Source organism: Epinephelus lanceolatus, chromosome 10 (genome assembly GCF_041903045.1).
Source record: "Epinephelus lanceolatus isolate andai-2023 chromosome 10, ASM4190304v1, whole genome shotgun sequence".
NCBI classification, from domain to species: Eukaryota; Metazoa; Chordata; class Actinopteri; order Perciformes; family Serranidae; genus Epinephelus; species Epinephelus lanceolatus.
This window is the reverse complement of record NC_135743.1, coordinates 21898386-21924341: the sequence shown is the minus strand read 5'-3', so window position 1 is coordinate 21924341 and position 25956 is coordinate 21898386. Positions and strand designations below refer to the sequence as shown.

General features: G+C 39.7%; 1 protein-coding gene and 1 long non-coding RNA gene across 2 annotated transcripts in view; both read left to right on the top strand.

The window, feature by feature from the left end:
- The first annotated feature begins 460 nt into the window (after positions 1-460).
- LOC144464513 (uncharacterized) lies at positions 461-2697 on the top strand. The gene is made up of 4 exons (XR_013492212.1): positions 461-747; positions 1162-1267; positions 2231-2340; positions 2382-2697. It is a non-coding gene; the product is annotated as an uncharacterized LOC144464513 (long non-coding RNA).
- Positions 2698-7762: 5065 nt separating this feature from the next.
- Positions 7763-25956, top strand: part of LOC117266023 (uncharacterized) — a 39937-nt gene continuing 21743 nt past the window's right edge. The window contains exons 1-7 of the mRNA XM_078171220.1: positions 7763-7956; positions 9375-9489; positions 9830-10231; positions 10520-10840; positions 11009-11353; positions 13385-13666; positions 24233-24666. Of these exons, the coding sequence (XP_078027346.1) occupies positions 9429-9489; positions 9830-10231; positions 10520-10840; positions 11009-11353; positions 13385-13666; positions 24233-24666 (1845 nt within the window). The 5' untranslated portion in view covers positions 7763-7956; positions 9375-9428. The remainder of the gene's footprint in view (positions 7957-9374; positions 9490-9829; positions 10232-10519; positions 10841-11008; positions 11354-13384; positions 13667-24232; positions 24667-25956) is intronic.

Sequence of the window (25956 nt, the reverse complement as noted above, 5' to 3'; positions counted from 1 at the left end):
GAATGGCCTTGAAAGCGTGAAGCAGAATTTTCAAGTCCATGCAGTATCTGACCGGAAGCCAGTGAAGTTGTTGTAGGGTAGGTGTGATGTGACTGATGGATGGAGTTCTAGACCAACTGGAGCTTATGGATGGTCTTTTGGGGCAGACCAAAGAAAAGGGAGTTACAATAATCCAGGTGGGATGTAACCAGAGTGTGGACCAGGATGGCAGTGCTGTTGAGGGTGAGGGATGGACGGAGACGATTAATAATGCGTAGATGGAAATAGGCTGGCCAGGTAGTGTTATTGATGTGGGATTGGAATGACAGAGTGCTGTCAAGGATGTCACCCAGACTCTTAACCTGAGGGGAGTTGTCAATGGGGATGGTGAAACTAGGAGTGTTAGTGAGAGTGGATTTAGAGCCATCGAGGAGAACATGACAGGTATTAGCCAGTAACATGTATAGTAACACAAGTCTGATTATGGTGTGTATTATTGAAGCAATATATGAAGAAGCTGTAAATGACAAAGTATTATACAATATTAACACTGTCACATAAAAAACAGTGAGTGGAAACAGTGTCAGTGTGTCACTCGCAGAAGACGAGAACTAACGTCCAACACTTGGCAGGGACACTCCCTAAATCCTTTTTGTTGCAAAAAGAGGACAGAAATAGAAAAGTGAGGAGGGCAAGGGTCAGTTCAGAGCAGAAACACTGCAGAGATCACTGTGGAGAGAAGAGAGCAGCAGAACAAGATATATAGAGGTAAAACAAAACATTTACCTTATCTTATAAAATGGCTTTGAATCATAAATTAGAATAGAGAAACTGTGCTTGTGGTTGGGAGGATTACAGATATTTACTTTGTTGAAGTTAGTGTTTGTCATACTTGGGGCTGGAATATTGCAGAGGTTGTAGATCTTTATTGTTTCAGAGCTGTGTTGAGCTATTGTAACTTTGCTTTTCTACATAGCACATTTCTACAACAGATTTCACAAACTGCTTCACAATAAGTAACACAGTGCCCCCGCCCTGTGTGATGTGGTAACGAAATTAAATGAAGCAACTGTGGAATTACTGAATGTGCAACAGCCTTCTGTTAAGAGTGAGGTCAATGGTGGAGTTTCCTTTGTTTCAGTCTCATCAATTGAACTTCCTGCATGTTTGCTGCACTTTCAGTGTGAAGTCTGTGGTGTTGTGGGGAAAGACTGACATCAGATCAGAATGTTTGGTCTCATCTGGGCAACTCTGCTTTTCTCTGTGAGAGGCAGCAATGCTGACACAGGTATGTTGTTATGACGCCAGAATTAAGGGTAATACTTCACAAAATAGTTATCAATAATTTGTCATGATAAATGTCCTGTCAGAGGTGTTCCAAATGCAACACATTCATGCTTGGTCAGTAACCCATCACCTCAAAATATGATTGCTAGGTACCCTCCTGTGTCTGTTTTGGAAGTTCAGGGATGGTGTATCAATTTACACTCTTAACATGCATCGTGTCTTTTCAAAATAAACTTCTGTTTTTACAGGAAATGCACAGTTTCTGTTTATTTCTGCATGTCTTTTTCAAAATAAACTTAGAACATGAGTAAAACCTTTTTGGGTTAAGCAACAAAAGCATGTGGTTATATTTAAAAAAAAAAATGGATTGGCTTAAAATAAGCCTGTTTGTTACAAACATAACAACGTCGCCTGGCATGTGTCAGTAGCATAGTATGCTACACATACTAGTACAGTACTTCGTTATTGAAATAACTCAGTCTCTGCCGTTAAAGTCCAGTTTGTTTGACGAATCCCCCTCCTCTCCTGCCCAACCACAGACTGTATAAAATAATGTATGCAACTGAGGTGATGTAACCCACTGGTTTGTGGACTCCTGTTTTGAAGCCTTGAGTTTGGCATTTAGGCCGTCACTATCTTTGTTCTTTAGAGCCAGAAGTGACCATATTTGGATGAGAGGGTGGAGCTGTGAATGAGCGAGGGGTGGATCTGACTCTTAGGGTGCTTTCACACCTGCCTTTTTTGGTTCGGTTCACTCAATCTCAAGTTTGTTTGCCCCCTAAGGGCGGTTCGTTCGGGCAGGTGTGAACACAGCAATAGCGTTTATAGACTTTAACAGAGATACACTTTCAGATTTATAATGATATGATCATATTGCTTTACTATACACTTCTGTTTTCCAAAGCACAATATATTATGAGGCCATTATGACTCATAAAGATGTGTTTACATCCCTTTTTTTAAGGAAGGTCCTTTGCAGCAGTGTGGACCTCACAGTGCAGTACTTCCCTGGGCTGTTGCTGGTGTATCTCAAAGTGTGAACATCCTCTACACTATCTTCATGATATTCCTTTGGTATGTTACTACTTCTGCTTCTGCTTTCTCTCTCTCCAAAGGAAAGCAAGAACAAAGGTGACACCAAATCAAGAGGACAGAACTTACATGTCTCTGCAGAAAACAGACAGATCACCAGAGTATGATGTTAATGGCCAAACTCAGCACTCTATACGTGTTGAAGCTCCTTTGCCATCATTCAGTTTGTGTGGATGTATGGATGCATCAGTGGTTCAAGAGTCGGATGTTATTGGCCAACCTCAGGACTAACAAATGGCAGCTTCCACCATGTCTTCACAGTCTATTGGGATGACTTTCAGCCAGCTCCGATACAGGATTTCTTGCACTGGATTTGATATATTGTTTTTAAAAAAATCGTGTGCCTTCATTTAGTGTATGAAAGTATAGCTGCATCAGCAGTTCACCTTCAACAGAAATAGTAATCATTTTTTTCAGCACTTTTTAAGCAAGAGGCGCACAATGCTTTTGAATGCCCAAGCTTCAGATATGATATTGTACGTATATATGAGCCATACCATTGACCTGACTGATGGATTTGCATCCTACTCCAAGGTGTCTATAGATATAACCAAGTTAAATTTCAAACTTTTAAAGACCTTTTTAATACCACCTTATATGAAATTGAAGACCAAACCTGCAATGGAAATACACACTATATATACTGTGTGTGTGTGTGTGTGTGTGTGTGTGTGTGTGTGATGCACATGTGTAAGAACTCTTTCCAAGTAAACACACTGATGTCAGTTCAAACAGTAAGGAAAAATGCCAACAATTGGGTGAGTTTAAGGTTAATGTGTTTCATGTAAAAGGAAAATCATTGTCATATCGTGATCACTGTCATAAATGCTATTTATTATTACAGTTCTTCGGTCTGTCCAATGATTGTAAACAGTCACTGGGTCTGTCGGCCTGGAGACATTTCCGTGGTAATGTGACCAAAAATATGTGACCCGTGAAATCAGAATTTAACACAATTTAAGACTTTTTAAGGCCTTATTTTAAGAAAACTTAATTTAAGATATTTTAAGACCTTTGAAGGACCTGTAAACATCCTGTATTTGCATATTATTGTTGTCTTAGATTTTTATATTTGCACTTGTTCCACTCTGTATTGCAACAGCTGCACAGCAGTCACCCTCAGGATACTTTATAAACACAATTATAACCTCATCTCATCTCATGGTAGGAAGGTAGGTAGGAAGCTAAAAGGCAAGAACATAATCAACATTTAAGATAGTGCCATGAGATTAAAAAAAAAAACAGCAATCAACTCTACAACATAGGTATAAGAAAATATACAAGAAACAAATGAATAAAATGCATACAAAAACAGCTGTATTTTCTGTTGTTTTATGTTATGTTATTCCATTTTTTTTATTTTAGTACCTATATATTTATTTTTTGCCTTGTCAAATGTTGTCAAATTGGTGACGATTATTTCCTTTTTGTTTGTCTGTCTATTTGCATGTAGTAGTTTGAACTCTCAGGGCCTCCGTACCAATCACTCAGGTCTACAGGTGGCGTTGATGTCCGTTGATTAGTAACTTTATGCGAAGGTGTGCATCTTCAAGACTCTGAAAGAAACTTTGAAACTTTTATTTGTTTATTCTTATTCATGTAAATATTTACTCAGTTATTTATTTAATCGGTGAAAAATAGCAACACCCTTCGACTTAAACAGTCGGGAATTACCTAAACGTCTGTATCACCAATGCTATCAGCTCCGTGTTTTTAGCTTTATACAGTCTATGGTTTTTAGCTAGCAGCATTAGCATTCGATGCTAACCTGGAACAGACATTGAACAAAGGACGGACAGTTTGATAACTTTTCCAAAATATTATGGAGCATTTGTGTTGGAAGACAACAACTGTAGTTGGACTTAATATCACATGGTTGCTTGTTATTTTGCCGACATGAAAGACAGGTCGCAGTTCTTCAAACTCCGGTAAGTAACAAACTGAACCTCTCTCGTGGCTTATCCAGCCTCTGCTGTATGTAACATAACATAGTTGTGTACCTGTTGCTGATGCTGTAGTGTAAGAAGTAACGTTATTAAAGCAGCAACAAAACAGTGTAAAATACTACATTAGCGTACAACTTAAAGCTCTGCATTCAAGTATTTGACATTACCTAAAACATTTTATTGTTCTAGCTTGTACATGTGACTCAGTGTGTACTATATGTTATTTATAGATATTTCCACCTATAACAGTTCACTTTATAGGTTATTTATAAAAAAAAATACATATCAACAAAGTAGCTAAGTACACACCAGTCATAAATTATATGACATGGAGTGAAAAGTATAATATTTTCCTGAAGAAGGCTATAAAATGGAAACACACAAGTACAGGTTTCTCTAAATTGTGTTTAAATGCAGTACTGCATGTACTCATTTACTTCTCACCACTTGTCAGCTATAAAGTCACATCTTCTGCCATGTGTGATTTCTGATAGTTTGTAGCCCGGTTGTTACTTGTTGAGGTATTTTACATCCCTGCTCTGGATTGTTGTGCTGCATAATGCACAAATGATTTATACTACATGTTGACTGTTTATGTATCCCGTAGGCTAGATGTCAGTCATGTGTGAGTCATGTATTTGATATTGATGTAAACCTAAAACTTTAAATGTAATATCTTGTATAAATTTGACCCTACAGCTGATAAATCTGACATATGGCAGTCACATTTTGCGCCTCTATTAAGTACTTTTATCACTCCTCCATATTATTCCCACACCATATCACCATAACTTTCCCTTTACAGTCAGTTTGAGTATACATGCTACCTTCAACCCTTTACTGCCTTCTTTTTGCATGTATGCTTATGCGTCATTCCGGTTTCTAGGAGTAGGAATCAACAAAGACCCCCTGATACAATATCATCAGGATACTTAACTCATGTTCCAACATTATTGTGACTTCAGACGTCTTGCTATATGCTGAGTATTGCAATAACATATATTGTTGTTGGAGCCACAATATAGTTTGTTTGTGTATTCTGTCCTTATCTAAACAAGATAAAAGTAAATATACACATGCAGTTATTAAACTGAACACAGGGTGGAGCATTCATGTGAAGGGCATATAGGTAAGCTCCAGGTAATGAGAACCAAGTGTTGAAAGGGGAAGCAAACAGTTTTTGACCGTGTTGTCGAAGCATGTTGAAAAGTCATAATGATTACAAATGGGCAATGCTATTGCTCCTCTGTGTTATAATGAGCATGTGTATATTGTATTGAGAGTAAATGAAAATCCAAAGTGTTCAAGCGCACTGGACATTGGTTTATTGTTAGCCCAGAACATTCATCCGGAACAAGTTCACCCGTTCGCCCCTCAGTGGCTTGTTTAGACATTTTGTTTTGTTATAAAGTAATTGCAATTGTGATATATATTGCAATGTATTACCTTTTTTCAAAACTTTGTTAACAGGTGTTTTTATCTAATAAGATAGTATCAGTCACACTTGTTAAGTCATCACACGTCCATCATTTTTATAGCAGCAACATGTATCTTGTGAACTGAAAAAGCGATTATTCTAGATGACTACCAAAAGTTATTTTGTATTTGCAACATTAATAATTACTACAATAAAATATCAATACAATAGTGTCACACAAAATATCACAATACTGTAATGTATTACTGTAATTTTTATTGCAGCAACATGCATCTAGTGAACTGAAAAAGCAATTACTCTCAGTCTACCAAAAGTTTAATTTGTATTTGCAACAATCATAATTACTACAATAAAATATCAGAATTTATTGTTTATCTATCAATACAATATTGCCACACAAAATATCACGATACTATAATGTATTGATTTTGTTTCCTCCACCCCTACCAGTTTCTACCCATAACTTTAATGAGCACTTAAATCAGTATGTAGTGCCAGAAACAATGTCTGTGCAGTAACCCCATAACACTTAAAGATCCACTTACTTCTTACTCACAGGCTAGTTAACGTGTCGGGCAGGAAATCCAAAGTGTGGGATCATTTTTAGAAGGTGAAGGACGAACCCAAGGTGATATGTAAACTCATCTTCATTGGTCGACTACAAACATGACATATCATCTGAAACATGGAAGTAGCTACATGCCCATTAGCTACTTAGCACAATCATGCTTTGCCGACAGCGTCATTAACAGGCGGCTTGCTCAGTGTGTGACGTGCACTTGTAGATAAAATATAGGCCTATATTAATGAAGGTTCATTAGCACGGTTTTGTATTTCTCTGTAATGTAGCACAGTGGTAACAATGTTACTGATACTATTCTTTCTCACACCTTCAACTCAAACCATTGTGTTGCCCCGCCCAAAATATATCATTTAATAATTGAATTAATATCGTAAACATGCGGGCGACTAGTCGACTAATGGCCCTAAATGATGACTATTGGTCGACTAGGAAAATTCTTAGTCATGGGCAGCCCTACTGTCTCCCATTTGTTGCATTTATGGATAATCAGCAATGATGTCCGTGACTCCACTTTAATATATCCTACAGTCTGTTTCTTTCCCTTCACTGTGGGCTCTGCTCTGAAGTTTCACCGCTGTCTATGCACGTTGAGCATAGGCCCGCCCTCCTGCAAACAGCCAGTGACAGAGAGAAGAGAGGCAGCAGACTGACCAGCTGTCGTGACTCGTGGCATTAATTTCTGCTGTGTGATAGGCTGTAAATATGTCCATATCAGTAAAAATGTCTAAAGCTTATCATTCATATCAACATATTTTTTATTGTATTGTTATTCTTTATCAAGATCACTCTGTTGCCCACCCCTACCTTAAAGTGCAAACAGGAAGTTACCAAGAACACAGTGGTGCTGTATAAAGCATGGATATACTGTAGATAAACATTACAGTGACAAATTTGCTTAGTGTTTCCTTAGAGACCCCATGCAGTTGAAATGGGGAAATGCTGAGCAGCTTCCCAGTTAAGTATTTCAATACCTATAACTACCTGTGACCATATCCGTCACAAGTTATCATTTTAATGCAGGAGTAAAACAATGTTCATCTGACCATCATCACTCAACTCTCACTGCAGATTTTAGCAAGTAACACAGACCATTTACAACTATGCACAGTATATGTGTTGTGCATTGTTAAAGCAATTTAATTAGATATACTGTATTTCCAATCAGTTGTTTAATATAAACCCTTAAAAAACAAACAAATTTAAAAAAAGAGAAGTGTTCAGTGCTTTCACTAGTTTGTGGTTTCTCAAGATGTTATTTGGGGGAAAAAAAAATCACATATTTACATCACTTCCCTATTTCAAAATACTCACATTACTTTGATCATGGAGAGGATACAATAAAATAAAAAAACAGCAACTTAAAACATTTTTGATAATTCAATTTTAAAGGTACAGGTTTATAATTAGATATATGATACACATACTGTAATGTAATGACATAAGTGTACATAAGCTTGTCAGTCTAAGGAGAGGAGAAATGTTGCTCAGCAGCGTGTGGGGAAACTTCCTTAAACCTGATTGTTGCACAAAGAGGGAAGAAATAAAAAAGTGAGGAGAGGAAGAACCAGTTCAGAGCAGAATTATTCTGACCAGTGTGGAGAGAAGACCACAGGACAGTGACACAGAAAGAGGTAAAACATTTATATAACATTTATATTTATGTTTAGGATATGTATTTAAACATATATGTTTTGGGCTGTTAATTAAAGTTGTGGAAGTGATTCATTCTTCCCTGACTAATACAATAAACATCTTTGTGTATATTTATTTGATTTGCTAGTAAAGTTGGACTGTGCTTGATCAAGAGTGCTTTGGCGTAGGAGTATCAGTTTGTTTTCGTCACAGTTGGTGTGTTCAGTAAGTGATTCTGGGGGCACAAAGCTGCAGTTGCTGTGTAGATTATTGTAGAAAAGATCCTTTACAGTATAAAGGATGTTTTGAGAGCAGATATCGCTAAAACTGTGGTTACACTTGTCTTTTCAATGCAACTTTTGTGATTAGATGCACCAGATTGAAACTGAGCTATGTCCGCACATCATGTGTCCACACTTGACATTTCAGTGTGACCTGGCTGATTGGATATGGATTAGGTGTATTGCTGCATGGATGGATGGATTTGTGGTTGTCCACAAACAGGACATGCAAACATGTGTTTTCTGTTTTAAAAGTACAAACATACAAAGATAGCAAGTACTCACCCATTTTTTTTAAGTGGATACATCTCCACTAGGCTGTGGACTGTGATTTGTGGTTTGCTTATATTAGCACATAGCTGACATGAGCAAACAGCTAAACAGTACATACATGGTTGTCACTGTTTGTACTTTAATATATCTACTTTATTTTACTGTCTCATGTTTGCTGTCAGCTGTATGTGAATACGTAACATTCCCTTATTTTGCTGCTAAATAACAAAATAACAGGGGACTTTTATTGTGGAAAAAATTACAGCAAAATAATATGGGCTCTTTAGCTGTGGATCAGCCCTTTGCTTTAAACCTCATCGACTAAAGACAAGCCATCATCAGTTGAAGACACACGGGTAGCCCTGTTGTAATGGAAATATAAATCCAGTCCATGCTGGGCTGACGTGCCGAGTTCAGCGGATTCAAACCAAGACAACAGGTCTTGCAACAGCCCCGCTCTTTCTTTAGCTCTCTGGAGAGGAACTCCCCTGTGTGGGGGAGGTTGACCTACGTTATAAATTGACCGGATTGTGTATACATGATGTCCACACCTCACTGAGATCCAAACTTAGTGCGAGCCAGGCCACTTTGGTATGTGGTCAGACTGATCAGATCCCAGTGCAGTCAAGTTCTGATCTAGCCTTGACAGTTAATGCATCCTGGCATGGTTGGATAACATAAGTCACATTAAAATGACAAGTGTAACTGAAACCTACGTGCCGTACCACAACAAATGTCAGGGTAAAGTTTCTTAATCTCGCAACTAAAGAATAACTAAACCTGCAACATCCTGTATTCTCGTCTGTGATGTCAGCTGTGGAGCTTCCTTTGATTTAGTTCCTCTATCTTCACTGTATTTTCAGGGTAAAGTTTATCCTGTGGAGGGAGAGACTGTCTGTCTCAAACATCAAATCAGGATGTTTGTTGTCATCCTGGTGACCCTGCTGTTCTCCGTGAGAGGCAGCAATGCTGACACAGGTTTGCATCTTTTTATTATAATCTTGTTATGATGCCGGCATTAAAGATATGAATGACATAGATAGATATAATCTGCCGTGATTAATGTCCTTAACTATATTAAATTTAGCGCCATAGTAGCATTCCTCACAGCATCTATTAACTGAGTTGGAAACGATGGCGTTGTTATATAAATGGACATTTTGTTAATCATATGTATAAGGGATAAAGAAACATGTTAAATGCTGAAATTATGATGCATTCAAAAACAGTCATAGTAGCCTTCCTTCATAATTTATCAAATATGGTGCATTATCAAAATTTAAATATTCTAATATTCTTTCATTGTCTTTATTAACAGGTGTAGATTGGAGAAGACCATTCTGTGACAGAGGATACTGTATCACTCTTAGTAAAGGAGAAATAACAGCAGAGGCCGGACTCTGTGTTGTGATACCGTGTCTTTTCACCACTGGATATGGCTTTATACCCCAACATATAGTTTGGTACAAATGTGAAGCATATGAACTATGTGATGATTCAGACATTATATTTAACACCAACAGAAATAACGAAGTTCAGTCTGGGTTCAAAGGACGAGTGTCACTGTTGGAGCCTGATGTGAATCAGGGGAACTGCAGCATCATCGTCAATGACCTCACTGAGTCCGACTCTGGATCATATCAACTGAGAGTAAATGGTTTCCTGAATGGGAGGGAAGTTGGATATACATTCTATACAAGAGCAAGAGTCTCTATTAAAGGTACAAAGAGCTACAACAAATATATTCAGTGAAGATGTTTATTGTTGTGCCTATAAACTGCAACAGTATATTTGGTGAATTTATATTCTCAATGGAGCATGAAGTAATGTTTTGCATGTGTTGACCTCTCATGGCAACCAGATGAACTGCAGCAGTTCCTGATAAACTCCTACTTATTGCCACATTGAAATGTTTAACTAATAATCTGATTATTTTGGCCCATATTTAAGTGAATGATTACCCTCAAGCTGCTCACCTGATTCCACTCATGGACTGTTCTCCTATTAGGTCTGACCCAGAGGCCCACAGTGATGATTCCTCCTCTGACAGAGGGACAGCAGACCACACTGACCTGCACTGCTCCTGGTCTCTGCTCTGGATCTGACCCTGAAATCACCTGGATGTGGAGAGGAGCAGGAGAGAACGTCTCTCGCATCACAGGAAACATCACTGCTTTCAAGACTGAGGATCTGACTGCTGTCACTCAGAGACACAGCTCAACTTTGACCTTGAACCCTTCAGCTAAACACCACGGCACCAATGTCACCTGTAAGGTCAGCTTCACAAACAACATCACAACAGAGGAGACAGTGACTCTGAACGTGACCTGTGAGTAACACATACTGTACTTTATTCACAGCTTTACTTTTTACTGTCTGAGATGTTTGATATGAGATAGTCTGTCATGTCATTTCTGATGCTTTGCTCAGGTGTGTTGGATTTTTTAGTGGTGCCATTATTTTGTATATAATACAATATACAATTTTTGTCTCATAGATGTGAAGGAAGTTGAAATCACTGGGAATACAAGTGTGAAGGAGGGTGAGGCTCTGAGTCTGATCTGCAGTGTTGAAAGTTTCCCTGCAGCTCTCATTACATGGACTAAATATTCTGATGAAATGCAAAATAAAACAGAAACTATTCTGCAGAACGACACTGTTACTGACCTGCAGAACAACACTGTTACTGACCTGCAGAACGACACTGTGACCTTCCTGAAAAAAAGTGGAATGGACACCTTTTCCATCCTTAACGTGACAACAGCAGATGCTGGACTGTACATCTGCACAGCAAAACATCAGAACAACACCCTGATGGGAAAAGTTAATGTCACAGTGATATGTAAGTACACTGTACAACTGTTCTACGATAGAAAATGTCTTGTAGTTTTTTCCTTTTTGGATTCTTCTAATCCAGGAACTGAAGCTATTCATTCTGTTTAGGGCAAAGGACCTTATTAATCCTGCCAAATTCATCCTGAATACCTTCCACAGCTCTGCCCCTTTAGTTTATAATGTTTTTGTTTGTTTTTTTAATAGTCCTAGGACCTATGAAGGCTTTCAGATGGTTCTCAGCTCTACTGGAGCCACATGTTTAAAATAATGAAAATCTTGTCTGTTAAAGGCACTATATGTAAGAATGCAGCCAAAACGGTTACTACACTCAAATTCAAAATACTGCCGCGAATCGTGTCCGCCCCCCCTCCCCTACAGATTCGAGGTTGCTGGACAGCGGCACTCTGGAGACTGATTTGTTTGCCCACGGATGGCTGCCGTGGTAGGGCCGTGTCGCCGTGTCTGTGATCTTTGGTATTCCAGCGGACCATTCGAGCAAGTCCGGCTTCTCTGCTGCTAACGCTGCTGCCGGGATACAGCAGAGGAGCCGGCTGCTAATGCTATGTACCAGGACACTGCTAATGCTGCTTGCCGTGCTGCTGTAGCTCAGTCGTAACTGTAACTGATGCTGAGACTCTACTGACTGTGTGACTGGTAGACGAATGTGGGTGGCGCAACAGGCCAAAACACAAATTCAAAACATAAACATGATTTGCAGACCATAAATATTTTTTTAAATGCGAATATTCTGGCCGTACTGTTGTTGTCCGTGAGATCAGTATGTTATATGAACATTATTCCTTAGTCTCTGTGACATATTAGGAGGATTTTATGACTATTTGCTTTAGATTTCTTACATATAGCTTCTTTAAAGCCACTCTGTGTAGAGTTTGAAAATCTTTAAAGTTTGGCGCCCTCAAGTGGTAACCGCAAAATACCAAACAAAGAAACACAGACAGACAATACATATAAACAATAACTTTTACACACAATTCACACACTTGATATTATTTGTTAATGTTATGTACAGCTGACATTATTTCTGTCATATATAAAACAAACAAACAAAAAGAACTCACCACAATTATCTTGGTTAGTTTTTCCACAGTTACAGCAATCACCAAGTCTGGTTTTTGAAATAACTCCTTAATTCAGAGTTAGATGTGAAAATATGCTCTCTGTACACACCAGTCATCCCTACTGTTTCTCTAGGTGTGTCAGCTGCCCGCTGAACAGCGGCTCTCAGTCATTCTTTGGTGGCAAACCATTACATTGGCAAAATAAAATGACAAAAACCAGTCATAAAAATCACCCAAATAAGTAAATAAAATAAAATATACAAGTACCAATGTAATGTATGTAATCCCCGAACCATGAAGGTTTGTAAGCTATTATATGTCTCCTATACTTAATTTTTAATCTGATTATGTAGTTTTTGTTGTACTGCACAATCACATGGACAATACTGCTTTGAGGAGCTACTTGCTGTCAGTCGGCAGGTTGACGTACAAAAGCTTGTGTAGCCAGAGAGTGGAAAAATAGTTGCCAGTACAGGCCAAATGCTCAAACTGAAGTACCTGCTTTTCCACTGATCCTTGAGAAAAGGAAAATTGCAAATTTCCAAATAGTGTTATTTGGATAAATGCATCACACTTTGGGAATCTTTCAGAAATTTTTATTTTCTTGCCTGTAAAACATTAAAACTCACAGCTAAACTAACAACTTTTTGGCAAATAAAGAGTGATTGGCTCTTGTGAGAGTGAGTGGCAACACTCAGCAAAGTAACCACACTCCTGTTCTAAAACAGAAGCAATACTGCAAAATGGCATGATGTGGAAGTGCCTTTTTTCAGGAAAAGGAAAAGGTTAATGATTGTCTTTAAATATTGTAAGTTGTTGTGATGTATGTAATGACTTTGTCTTTAAAATGTCATTAATTCAATGCATTCTGTATTTAATTTGAGAAAAATGTTGTATCTGTTTCTGACCTCTTTGTCATATCTCGACTTAAGATATTATGTTTATAATTTGCTTCACAGATATGAGGAAACTTGTAATCACTGGAGACACAACTGTTGAGAAAGGAGGTGCTTTAAATCTGACCTGCAGTGTTGAAAGTTTTCCTCCGTCTCATGTCACATGGACTGTACGTGGTTCCAACACAAACCTGCAGAGTGGAGCTGATAGTGACTTACAGAAGGACACTGGATCAGCCACACTCTTCATCTCTGATGTGACAGCAGAACATTCTGGACGGTACATCTGTACAGCACAACACCTGGGCACAACTGTGACTACATATGCTGATATCACTGTTACCTGTAGGTACACCGTAATAATCTTCTGAAAAAGGAATTTCATGATCACATTTTACACTATCTGCTTTTAGTTGTGATGTTGTAATTCTGCTTGCGTGTTTACAGTGTTTTCAAAGATCTTGGAAACCTCTGGATGTGTGGTTCAGTCAGAGGTCCTGACTTGTGTGTGCATCAGTGAGGGGTTTCCTTTGCCCACCATCAAATGGCCGCTATTGAAGAATCACACTGAGTACTCTGTCGTTACCACTGTGTCAAACCACACGGTCAACAGCACTGTCACTGTGACTGTAAAAGACCACAGCACTTCTGTTGAGTGTGTCAGCAGCAATACAAATGGGGAAGCAAAAGAAAACCTCACCATTCGAAATGACATCTCAGATCAAGATGGTACGTGTTCTCAACTAAAACACATCAGCAACTGTAGACCACTGCTTTATGACATTTTTAGTGCTTCTTTTTTTTTTTTGCTGTTACCTTTGTCCTCACATAACCGTTGGACAAGCTTTCAAAAGGAAATAAGCCATTGCATGTTTTTTTAGTGTTCAGAACAACATGAACAGCAACATTTTTCTTTTGTTCATGACTGCAGGTCAAACCAGTGAAAGGCAGAATATTGTTTCGTGGCCTGAAGTCATCATTGCCTTTTTGATTGGGGTAGTTCTTTCAGCAGTCCTTTGCTGTTTGGCAAACAAATGTCACAGGTACACTATTGAATTCCGTAATGAATTTCTGATTTGTTTGTGGATATTATTCACACTTTAACTTTTACATTTTTCCCACAGGAAAAAACAGAGGAGCTCTGGAAATCTGGATGAGACTCTGGAGGTGGTGACCAGTCAAGAGTATCCACTAGTATGTACATTCATTCAACTAAGCAACAAAGAGACTCCTAGGAGAAACAATCCCCTTTTCTTAAACACAGACATAGACATTACATTATAGTTACCTCAACAATAACAAAAATACAGCAGTTAAAGAAGAGGTTGGGGTAGTAGAGTGAGCTTCAGCATTAGCAGATTAATAGAAGTGTCAGATATTAAGGACCTGAATGGGATTGGATGATACTACTCAGCTTTTAGCCAAGCAGTTTATGAGGAGTCACTGATGGTGAAATGTGAATAAAGCAGCCATTATCAGTCAACTCAAGCAAGCATAACTTTTGTGTTCTGCCTGAACAAACTCCCTTTATTTTACTGCAGCACGTACATGTTACTGTTAATTTATTATGCTGATCTGTTCTGTACGACATCTATTGCACGTCTGTCCGTCCTGGAAGAGGGATCCCTCCTCAGTTGCTCTTCCTGAGGTTTCTACCGTTTTTTTTTCTCCCCCATTAAAGGGGTTTTTTTGGGGAGTTTTTCCTTATCCGCTGTGAGGGTCCAAAGGACAGAGGGATGTTGTATGCTGTAAAGCCCTGTGAGGCAAATTGTGATTTGTGATATTGGGCTTTATAAATAAAATTGATTGATTGATTGATTGACATGTATATTTTATCAAGTAAACGCCACTCGTCCCTTTTTGTTGCTTTCAGTGCAGTTGTAGGTACAGACTGATCTGACATAAAAGCATTGCATTTAGGGATGTCAGTGGTTAATCATTCATCGATTGATATTTTTGACCAATTGCACATGAATTTTGCTACTGTTTACTCCACTGTACTCCAACTGCGTCCGGTTGTAGCTAACTTGTGGTGCTGCTCATTTGGCGATTACTGCAAGTAACACCATCTGGACTCAACAGGTTGCTATGAAAACACTGTGCACACCCTCCGTAAACGGCTCAGTTTTAAGCCTCAAACCCCCTTTAGCATCACTTTTAGCTATCTTTGCACTGTTAGAATTGTCAGCACAGCTAGTGATACTAACATAGTTAACAGTGCTAAAGAAGTTTTGCAGCTCAGAGTGAAACTGCTTACTCACTAGGCCAACCTGTGGGGATCTGGAGGGTGACCACCTTTACTAGCTGCGATCGCCAAATGATTGCTAGCTAGCACCCACCCACCCGGGTGGTATGCAGTGCAGAGCGGCCAAGGTTAGCTATGCAGTGGAGACTGGAGAATGGGCAGTGGGTATGTTTCCTCATGTAAACGTGGCTAGCTGTCAGCAAAGCCAAAAAAAAATTAAAGGCAAGACATTTACATCACAAAACATCAAAATTTCATCACCTCTAAATTGATAGCACTTGGAAATGCTTACTCAGTCAATGAAGCAATGAACTAAATAGAAAAGCCTCTTGTATTTCATGTCATTTTGCGGTTTTTTGTTTTTCCTTTAGAAATTAACCAGGAAGTTACTGGTTCATAGGTGTATGGCTATCAAAAGCAAATTTAACCGAAACTGACATCCCTAATTGCATTACCACCTACATGTAACATGTACATTTCAAGTCTCACCTTATGCTGATTTTTTTTAACAGTGTAGAAATGAATTAGCACTTGAAAAATAAAAGATTATGGTATAACTTGAAAGAAATGGTTGGAGGTAATGTAAATATACCAAAGAGAGATTTCATGCTCAACATACACAGTTTTGATGCTTGTAGCAGCTGCTAAATAAGTTGTATAAATTATGTTGTAACCAACAGATAGATGCTGGTCAAGCAGTGGAAGATGATCAGACCTACTACCAAGAGGCGGCTGAAGAAGGGGGAGCTGTGGCAGCAGAGAAAGCAACGTCTGATCTCAATGGTGGACCAAAAGATGTGGAGTACGCCAGCATTGATTTCTCAGTGATGAAAAAGAGGAGTCCCAGGGAGGCAGCAAAGAAGCAGGAGACCACGGAGACAGAGTATGCTGAAGTTAAGAAAACAGTGAAAAAGAAGACAGAAGAGAATGGTAAAGAGGAAGGTGAAGTTTTGGAGGGCAAAGAGCAGCAGGCGATGATCGAGGAGAATGAGGGGAGTAAACAGTATGTTTCTGAAAAGGAGGAAGGGGAGGAAATGGCAGTGTACTCCAGTGTGAAGGATGTAATGGATGAGATGTGAGGACAGCTGCATTGTGGAGTTGCTTGAGGATAACGTTTCTTTGCTCTTATCAGATGTAATTGAGTGATGATGGATTGTTATTCTGGTGAATGAATGGCGGTTTTGTGAATGGTTTCCACCACAAAGCTGTGGTCCTCAAATGCCAAATTCAGCATGCCGTAAACTGAAGTGGCGAAGATGCTTCACACCTCTATATTAGGAGCTGTGCAAATCCATTCATTCAAGCAAAAGTGGACTGGAAGTTGGACAGAATTTCCTTATGTGTTATTGTGTTTTAGTTTTCATGAACTTACCGGATAAGTTTACCTACATCCATGAACAAGTCGACACTGCCATTATGGCAGCAGCTTGTAAAGGGACAACCATCTCCATTCTCTCTTCTCTGAGAGCCAAAGTGATCTTTTGTTTGGTGCTTTTGATTTAACAAAGATAAATATGTCAGCCCACATTTCTTTGCCTCAGGCAAAAATTAACCCTCACTTTTAAGTGGTTACTCTCATGCACATGGACATACGTAGATTCAAAAATAACGTGGATAACTTCTAAAGATGCAGTTACTGTGGTACAAAATTCTGTCATTCTGTTTCCATGATTTGTTTTTTCTGATTTGCAGTTTTCTAATTTAGACAGCTGAAGCTGCACATTGGCTTCAGTTGAACTTTAAGACATTTTAAGACATTTTTTTGGCTGACATTTTTTTCCCCCAAAAATGAGGACTGTAGATTGTTCCCCCCATCTGTTACAGTGGAACTGCATTAGGATGGGTCGTGTTCAGGGCCAGTTTTTACTGTAAACTTGTGTGAATGTATGCAATGTATTTAAAATATGAAGAATTTCTAAAAACAAATCAGTATGCTGTCTTTTTTATTATTATCATTATTATTATTTTCAAAATTTGGCTTTTTATTTAATCTGTAACTCCAAACTGATGAAACATTTGGCCCAACTTGTCTCAATATGTTCTTTAAGAAGTCATGGATTTTTAATGTGTTACAGGGCTGGGCTGTCTTGGCTGACATGCGTTTTCAGTGTCGCATGAAGACTGTGGAGTGGCAGACCGGGGTCGGTGGTCCCCATTTTCAAAAAAGGGGACCAGAATGTGTGCTCTGATTATGGGTGTATCACACTGCTCAGCCTCCCAGGAAAGTTTACTCCAGGGTGCTGGAAAGCAGGCTCCGACTAATTGTCGAACCTCAGATTCAGGAGTAGCAATGCGGACTCCGTCCTGGTTGTGAAACAGTGGACCAGCTCTCTACCCTTGCAAGGCTGCTGGAGGGGTCGTGGGAGTGCCAGTATACATGTGTTTTGTGAACTTGCAGAAGGCTTACGACTGCGTCCCTTGGGGAGTCTTGGGGGGGGGTACTGTGGGATTATAGGGTACTGGGGTTTCTTGGACCAGCCATCCAGTCCCCATATGACCAAAGTGAAAGCTGCGTCCACATACATAGCGTAAAGTCAAACACGTCCTCACTGGGTGTTTGGCTCCGCCAAGGTTGTCCCTTGTTGCCCAACCTGTTTTTGATATTCATGGACAGGATCTTGAAGCGCAGTCTGGGAGATGAAGGGGTCTGGTTTAGGGACCTCAGAATTGCATCTCTGCTTTTTGCAGAAGATGTGGTTCTGTTGGCTTCATCACACCATGACCTCCAGCATGCACTGGAGCAGTTTGCAGCCAAGTGTGAAGCAGTCAGGATGAGAGTCAGCACCTCCAAATCTGAGGCCATGGTTCTCTGCGGGATACCAGAAGATTGCCCCCTCTGGGTTGGGAGAAAGTTACTGCCTTAAGCGAGGGAGTTAAAGTATCTAGGGGTCTTGTTCAGGAGTGAGGGTAAAATGGAGCGTGAGATGGATCAGCAGTTTGGTGTGGCTTTTGCAGTGATGTGGGTAGTGCGCCGGACCATCGTGGTGAGGAGGGAGCGGAGCCCGAAGCTTTCAATTTACCGGTGCATCTACGTCCAAACCGTCACCTATGGTCATGAGCTTTGGTTAATGACCGAAAGAATGAGATTGCAGATACAATCAGCCGAAATGAGTTTCTTCCGTGGGGTGGCTGGGCTCACCCTTAGAGATAGGGTGAGGAGTTTGGACATCCAGAGGGAGCTCAGAGTAGAGCTGCTGCTCCTTTGCGTGGAAAGGGGTCAGTTGAGGTGGTTTGGGCATCTGATCAGGATGCCGTTGGAGGTGTTCTGGGCACGTCCTACTGAAAAGGAGGCCCTTGGGCAGACCCAGAACACGCTTGAGGGATTACAATTGTCATCTGGTCTGGGAACGCCGAGGAGGAGCTGGAAAGCATTGCTGGGGAGGGGAAGGTCTTGGATGCTTTGCTTGGCCTGCTGCCCCCGCGACCTGGCTCCAGACAAGCAGATGAAAATGGATGGATACAGGAATCAACCTGACTACTGAGTACTGAGAGTGAGCAGTATTTCGCACATGGTGTCTCTTCTTTTTATTTTATTTTTCTTTACAGAAAACCGTTGTTTATGTTTGGGATAAAATCATTGAGTTGTCAGTTACAACAGGTTCTGTAGTGAGCGTTAAATCTGTAGACATGTACTGTAGTAAATGATAAGGACAAAGTTGTTGCCAGTTCGTAGCTGAAAATAGTTATAATGTAGCACCTTTATGTGTCAAGAGGAAGTTGGTAGAGACAGTACAGTGATGCCTTATAAGGGGATGATTAAATGAAGAATCACTTCAGGGCCTTACATATGGTACACACATATGGTCAGTCATGACGATGATCTAAGAAAAATCAGGACTTGTTCCATTTCGTTAATTGTTTAAGTTGCACATCATCATATATACATATAAAATATATCACCTTGATATTTTAGAGATTTTTGCTCAGAATGTGTCAGTCTGAGGAGAGTGTGTAGCGAAATGACCTTGTGCAGAGGTAAGTATAAAGGGAGGAGGAAGAGTCAGTTCAGATCGCTGTGGAGAGAAGAGAGCAGAAGAACAAGACAGAAACATAAACACAACTTTTAATTTCTAAAATATCTTTAATTTGTAAATGGAAACTATAGAAGTCTTTCTTCACTAACTAATGTCATAAAATGCTTTTTAGAATCCATTGCTTTACTTGTAAACTAGTGTGCATTTTTTTGGGGAAAGTCTGGGTTTTTAGGGGATTTTAGATAACAGATAATCATCTGTACATCCTGTATTCTCATCTGTAATGTCAGCTGTGGAGCTTCCTTTGGTTTAGTTCCTCTATCTTCACTGTATTTTCAGGGTAAAGTTTATCCTGTGGAGGGAGAGAGTGTCTCAAACATCAAATCAGGATGTTTGTTGTCATCCTGGTGACCCTGCTGTTCTCTGTAAGAGGCAGCAATGCTGACACAGGTTTGCATCTTATATTATAATCTTGTTATGATGTCAACGTTAAATATATGAACGAAATACATAGATATAATCTGCCATGATTAATGTCCTTAAAGTTATTTAGTTATATTTAGTTCGAGCACCATTAGAAGCATTCCTCACAGCATCTATTAACTGAGTTGGAAACGATGGACTTGTTATGTAAATGGACATTTTGTTAATCATATGTATAAGGGATAAAGAAACATGTTAAATGCTGAAATTATGATGCATTCTGCTCTACAGCAGAGATGTGAAACAAAAACAGTCGTAGTAGCCTTCATATTTTATTAAATATGGTGCATTGTCAAAATGTAAATATTCTAATATTCTTTCATTGTCTTTATTAACAGGTGCAGATTGGAGAAGACCATTCTGTGACAGAGGATACTGTATCACTCTCAGTGAAGGAGAAATAACAGCAGAGGCTGGACTCTGTGTTGTGATTAGGGATGTAACGATATGGAAAATTTGATATCTCGATTATAGTGACCAAATTATCACAGTAAACAATAATATCGTGATATTTTTTCAAGCGCTGTAAAATGTCCAAAAAATAGATATATTGAAATAACTTCACTAAATCTTGTAACTTCCTTATCATACCAAAATGTTAACAACCAAAATCTTACACTGCCTGGCCAAAAAAAAAGTTGCCACCTGGATTTAACTAAGCAAATAGGTACGAGCCTCCTATTGGATAATTACTGCATGGGCGATTATCTTTCAGCTGGCAACAAGTTATTTAACCCCAACTGGTGCAATGAGTTGCTTCTCATTTCCTAAACAACCATGTCGAAAGACACATCCCGTGGTCGTGGAAAAGATGTTAGTCTGTTTGAGAAGGGTCAAATCATTGGCATGCATCAAGCAGAGAAAACATCTAAGGAGATTGCAGAAACTACTAAAATTGGGTTAAGAACTGTCCAACGCATTATTAAAAACTGGAAGGATAGTGGGGACCCATCGTCTTCGAGGAAGAAATGTGGCCGGAAAAAAATCCTCAATGATCGTGATCGGCGATCACTTAAACGTTTGAGATCAAATCGAAGAAAAACAACAGTAGAACTCAGGGCTATGTTTAATAGTGAACGTAAGAGCATTTCCACACGCACAATGCGAAGGGAACTCAAGGGATTGGGACTGAACAGCTGTGTAGCCTTAAGAAAACCACTAATCAGTGAGGCTAACTGGAAAAAAAGGCTTCAATTTGCTAGGGAGCATAAAGATTGGACTCTGGAGCAATGGAAGAAGGTCATGTGGTCTGATGAGTCCAGATTTACCCTGTTCCAGAGTGATGGGCGCATCAGGGTAAGAAGAGAGGCAGATGAAGTGATGCACCCATCATGCCTAGTGCCTACTGTACAAGCCTGTGGGGGCAGTGTTATGATCTGGGTTTGCTGCAGTTGGTCAGGTCTAGGTTCAGCAACAGTATGTGCTCAAAGAATGAGGTCAGCTGACTACCTGAATATACTGAATGACCAGGTTATTCCATCAATGGATTTTTTCTTCCCTGATGGCACGGGCATATTCCAAGATGACAATGCCAGGATTCATCGGGCTCAAATTGTGAAAGACTGGTTCAGGGAGCATGAGACATCATTTTCACACATGGATTGGCCACCACAGAGTCCAGACCTTAACCCCATTGAGAATCTTTGGGATGTGCTGGAGAAGGCTTTGCGCAGCGGTCAGACTCTACCATCATCAATGCAAGATCTTGGTGAAAAATTAATGCAACACTGGATGGAAATAAATCTTGTGACATTGCAGAAGCTTATCGAAACAATGCCACAGCGAATGCGTGCTGTAATCAAAGCTAAAAGCGGTCCAACGAAATATTAGAGTGTATGACTTTTTTTTTGGTGGTGACTTTTTTTTTGGCCAGGCAGTGTATATTAAAATGAAACTTTCACATTAAAGGGGCAAGGGATTGGCACAGCAACAGAAAATTTTATTTTAAATGACAAAATATGTAAACAAATTACAGGAACAAAGCTTATTTGTCTGGTGCATCGTAACAGTCAGCAAAATATGTAAACAATTTATATAGCACGAGAGGAAAAATATATATTAAACAAAACAATGCAAGAGTAGAACAAAAATATAGAATAGGTATCACAAATGTGCAGGAGAAACCAAAAAAACCCTAAGGGCAATGGTCATCATTACACATTAGAAGTGTGCATGTGAGTGAGAGGAGTCAGTGCCTGTATGAGAAAAGGAGTGCATGTTCTCGTGTGTGTGTTTGTTAGGTCAAGACTGTGAGCAGTGAATTTAATTAACCTTATAAAACCGAGAGCCCCCATTAAGGCTCTCGGTCAAAGGTTAACACGGCAGCGTTTTATGTTGTTTCCTTGAGCTTATGTCGAGAAAGCATAACTGGCCGTCTATATCGATTCTAGCTCGCAATACAATAACCATAATCATAGTGATTCAATCATAGTTGATCTCAATTAGCGTTACGTTACATCGGTTTATATTCTGTCGGCTCCACTCAGTGTTTACAGCTCCGTTTCGTTTTGAGACACTTAGCAACATAGCTGCTAATACGGCTATTAGCTATTCAGCTAGTTTTAGCTCCTAAGTGTCTTAAACGAAAACGGAAGATCTAGTCGCCATTTAGGAGGACAGATACGGCTCAAATGTCCAGTATACGTCGAGAGTTACACATTATGACAATCTCAGTAAAATTGAAGTCCCTCACACAATAACTGACGTTTGCATAGCATAACTTGCATTGGCTGTAAAGCTGTGGATGATGGTCACGGAGATGATCCAGCAGATTTGTAGTGTCGCTACCCTTCGCAGCAACTTTCTTTCTGCATGTTCTGCACACAGGATAGTTGTCCTCCACCAGCTGTCCCTGGGCATTCTTCAGAAACCCAAAGTACGCCCAGACCTCAGACTCTGTGCGTTTAATTCACCACCTTCCGCCATGTTTTCATTCTTAGTGTTTGGTACGCATTCACGCAGCGCCTGCATTGTGAGACTTGAATGAGGCTGTTACTACATATCCTGATTATCCACTGCGATAATGTAATTAATTTAAACATAAACAGTAATTCTTACCGTGAAAAAATTAACCGAAATTTACCGTAATATCGGTAATCGTTACATCCCTGGTTGTGATACCGTGTCTTTTCACCACTGGATATGGCTTTATACCCCAACATATAGTTTGGTACAAATGTAAACCATCAAAACAAAGATGTGGTGATTCAGACATTATATACCACACTAACAAGAACAACAAAAAAGTTCAGTCTGGGTTCAAAGGACGAGTGTCACTGTTGGAGCCTGATGTGAATCAGGGGAACTGCAGCATCATCATCAATGACCTCACTGAGTCCGACTCTGGATCATATCAACTCAGGGTAAATGGTCTCCTGTATGGGAAGGGAGTTGGATATATATTCTATACAAGAGCAATTGTCTCTGTTAAAGGTACAGAGAGCTACAACAAATATATTCAGTGAAGATGTTTATTGTTGTGCCTATAAACTGCAACAGTATGTTTGGTGAATTTATATTCTCAATGGAGCATGAAGTAATGTTTTGCATGTGTTGACCTCTCATGGCAACCAGATGAACTGCAGCATTTCCTGATAAACTCCTACTTATTGCCACATTGAAATGTTTAACTAATAATCTGATTATTTTGGCCCATATTTAAGTGAATGATTACCCTCAAGCTGCTCACCTGATTCCACTCATGGACTGTTCTCCCATTAGGTCTGACCCAGAGGCCCACAGTGATGATTCCTCCTCTGACAGAGGAACAGCAGACCACACTGACCTGTACTGCTCCTGGTCTCTGCTCTGGATCTGACCCTGAAATCACCTGGATGTGGGGAGGAGCAGGAGAGAACTTCTCTCACATCACAGGAAACATCACTGCTTTCAAGACTGAGGATCTGACTGCTGTCACTCAGGGACACAGCTCAACTTTGACCTTGAACCCTTCAGCTAAACACCACGGCACTGATGTCACCTGTAAGGTCAGCTTCACAAACAACATCACAACAGAGGAGACAGTGACTCTGAACGTGACCTGTGAGTAACACATACTGTACTTTATTCACAGCTTTACTTTTTACTATCTGAGACGCTTGATAAGAGATGTTCTGTCATGTCATTTCTGATGCTTTGCTCAGGTGTGTTGGATTTTTTAGTGGTGCCATTATTTTGTATATAATACAATATACAATTTTTGTCTCATAGATGTGAAGGAAGTCAAAATCACTGGGAATACAAGTGTGAAGGAGGGTGAGGCTCTGAGTCTGATCTGCAGTGTTGAAAGTTTCCCTGCAGCTCTCATTACATGGACTAAATATTCTGATGAAATGCAAAATAAAACAGAAACTATTCTGCAGAATGACACTGTTACTGACCTGCAGAACGACATTGTTACTGACCTGCAGAACGACATTGTTACTGACCTGCAGAACCACACTGTTACTGACCTGCAAAACGACACTGTTACTGACCTGCAGAACCACACTGTTACTGACCTGAAGAATGACACTGTTACTGACCTGCAAAACGACACTGTTACTGACCTGAAGAATGACACTGTTACTGACCTGCAGAATGACACTGAGATCTTCCTGAAAAAAAGTGGAATGGACACCTTTTCCATCCTTAACGTGACAACAGCAACTTAACTGGTTCGCAGAGGCATACACCTGAAAGGCAGTTATTCTAGTCTCTAGGGCTGTCCCAAATGATTATTTTTCTAGCGACTAATCTAACGATTAATTTTTCGATTATCGAATATTTTTCCATTATTTGATTAATGAGGCAATTTAAACAATATGAAGTCCGGAACATTTCTTATAATCATTAACATTTATTGAAACATACCCCCTTGAAGGTCAAGTTAATTTTATTTAATTGTATATTTTCTATATAGCACCAGATCACAACAGAAGTCATTTAAGGTTACCATTCCAATAGAACAGGTCTATACCTTGTCCTTTTATTAAACAAACTAAACAGCCTTATGTTATCTTATGTCATTTCTGTCTGTACATGGTTGCACGTTTACAGTTCTCCTCTGCTGTTTGTAACACGCACAGCGGAGTTCGGCCCCAATGCGCTAGCAAACACACACACACACACACACACACACACAGGTGAGCACACTAGAGCGCCGTTCAGGCTGCATTTTCCTGACCGAACCCAACCCGAGTGAGACAATTATAACCGAGCCCGGCCCGAACTCGTAGCATGGCACTGTGCACACAGTCAATGGAGCGGAGCCTGTGTTGCGTTCAGGCGTTGTCACATAAATAACAAATAACAAATGCTGCTGCTGCACGCCGCCATTTTTTTGTTTGAACTGACGCGTCGCCCCAGCCCTACTAGTCTCAGATGTTGCTGATGCTCCTAATTTAACCTGCAGTTTTGGTAGTTTACGTGTGTCTCTCATTATGTGGACTCAATTTGGCTTCATTAGAGGCTTGGTTGAAAAAATGAAAATGAAACACAAAAACACAGAGCACCAACTCCTGTTATCAACTCAGAGTTAATGGTTTCCTGTTTGGGAGGACAGGCGGATTTACATTTTCTTCAAAGCAACTGTTTCTGTTAAAGGTACAAAGAGTTGGAACAAATGTGAGAGGATTGTTGTAGCTGTCATCTGATGGTCATAACAATAAACTGAATGTACAACTGTCCTTGTGCAGATATTGCGTAGCCCAGCAAGTGCAGAGAACAAGCATTTCCACAGCTCGTCAAATTCATGCTAAATAACTTGAAAAACATCTTCATATAACACGTGGAGCCATCACACGGTTTGTGATTTTAACACTGAATTCTCTGACTACAGGACTTAAAAAGGGGACTTTACTTTGTTTTTCAGATATTTTAAAGATCGTTCTGAGCTCTTGGGCTGGCTGTGTACAGCTGGACGGTGATTAGAATAACAACTTTATAGACTTTAA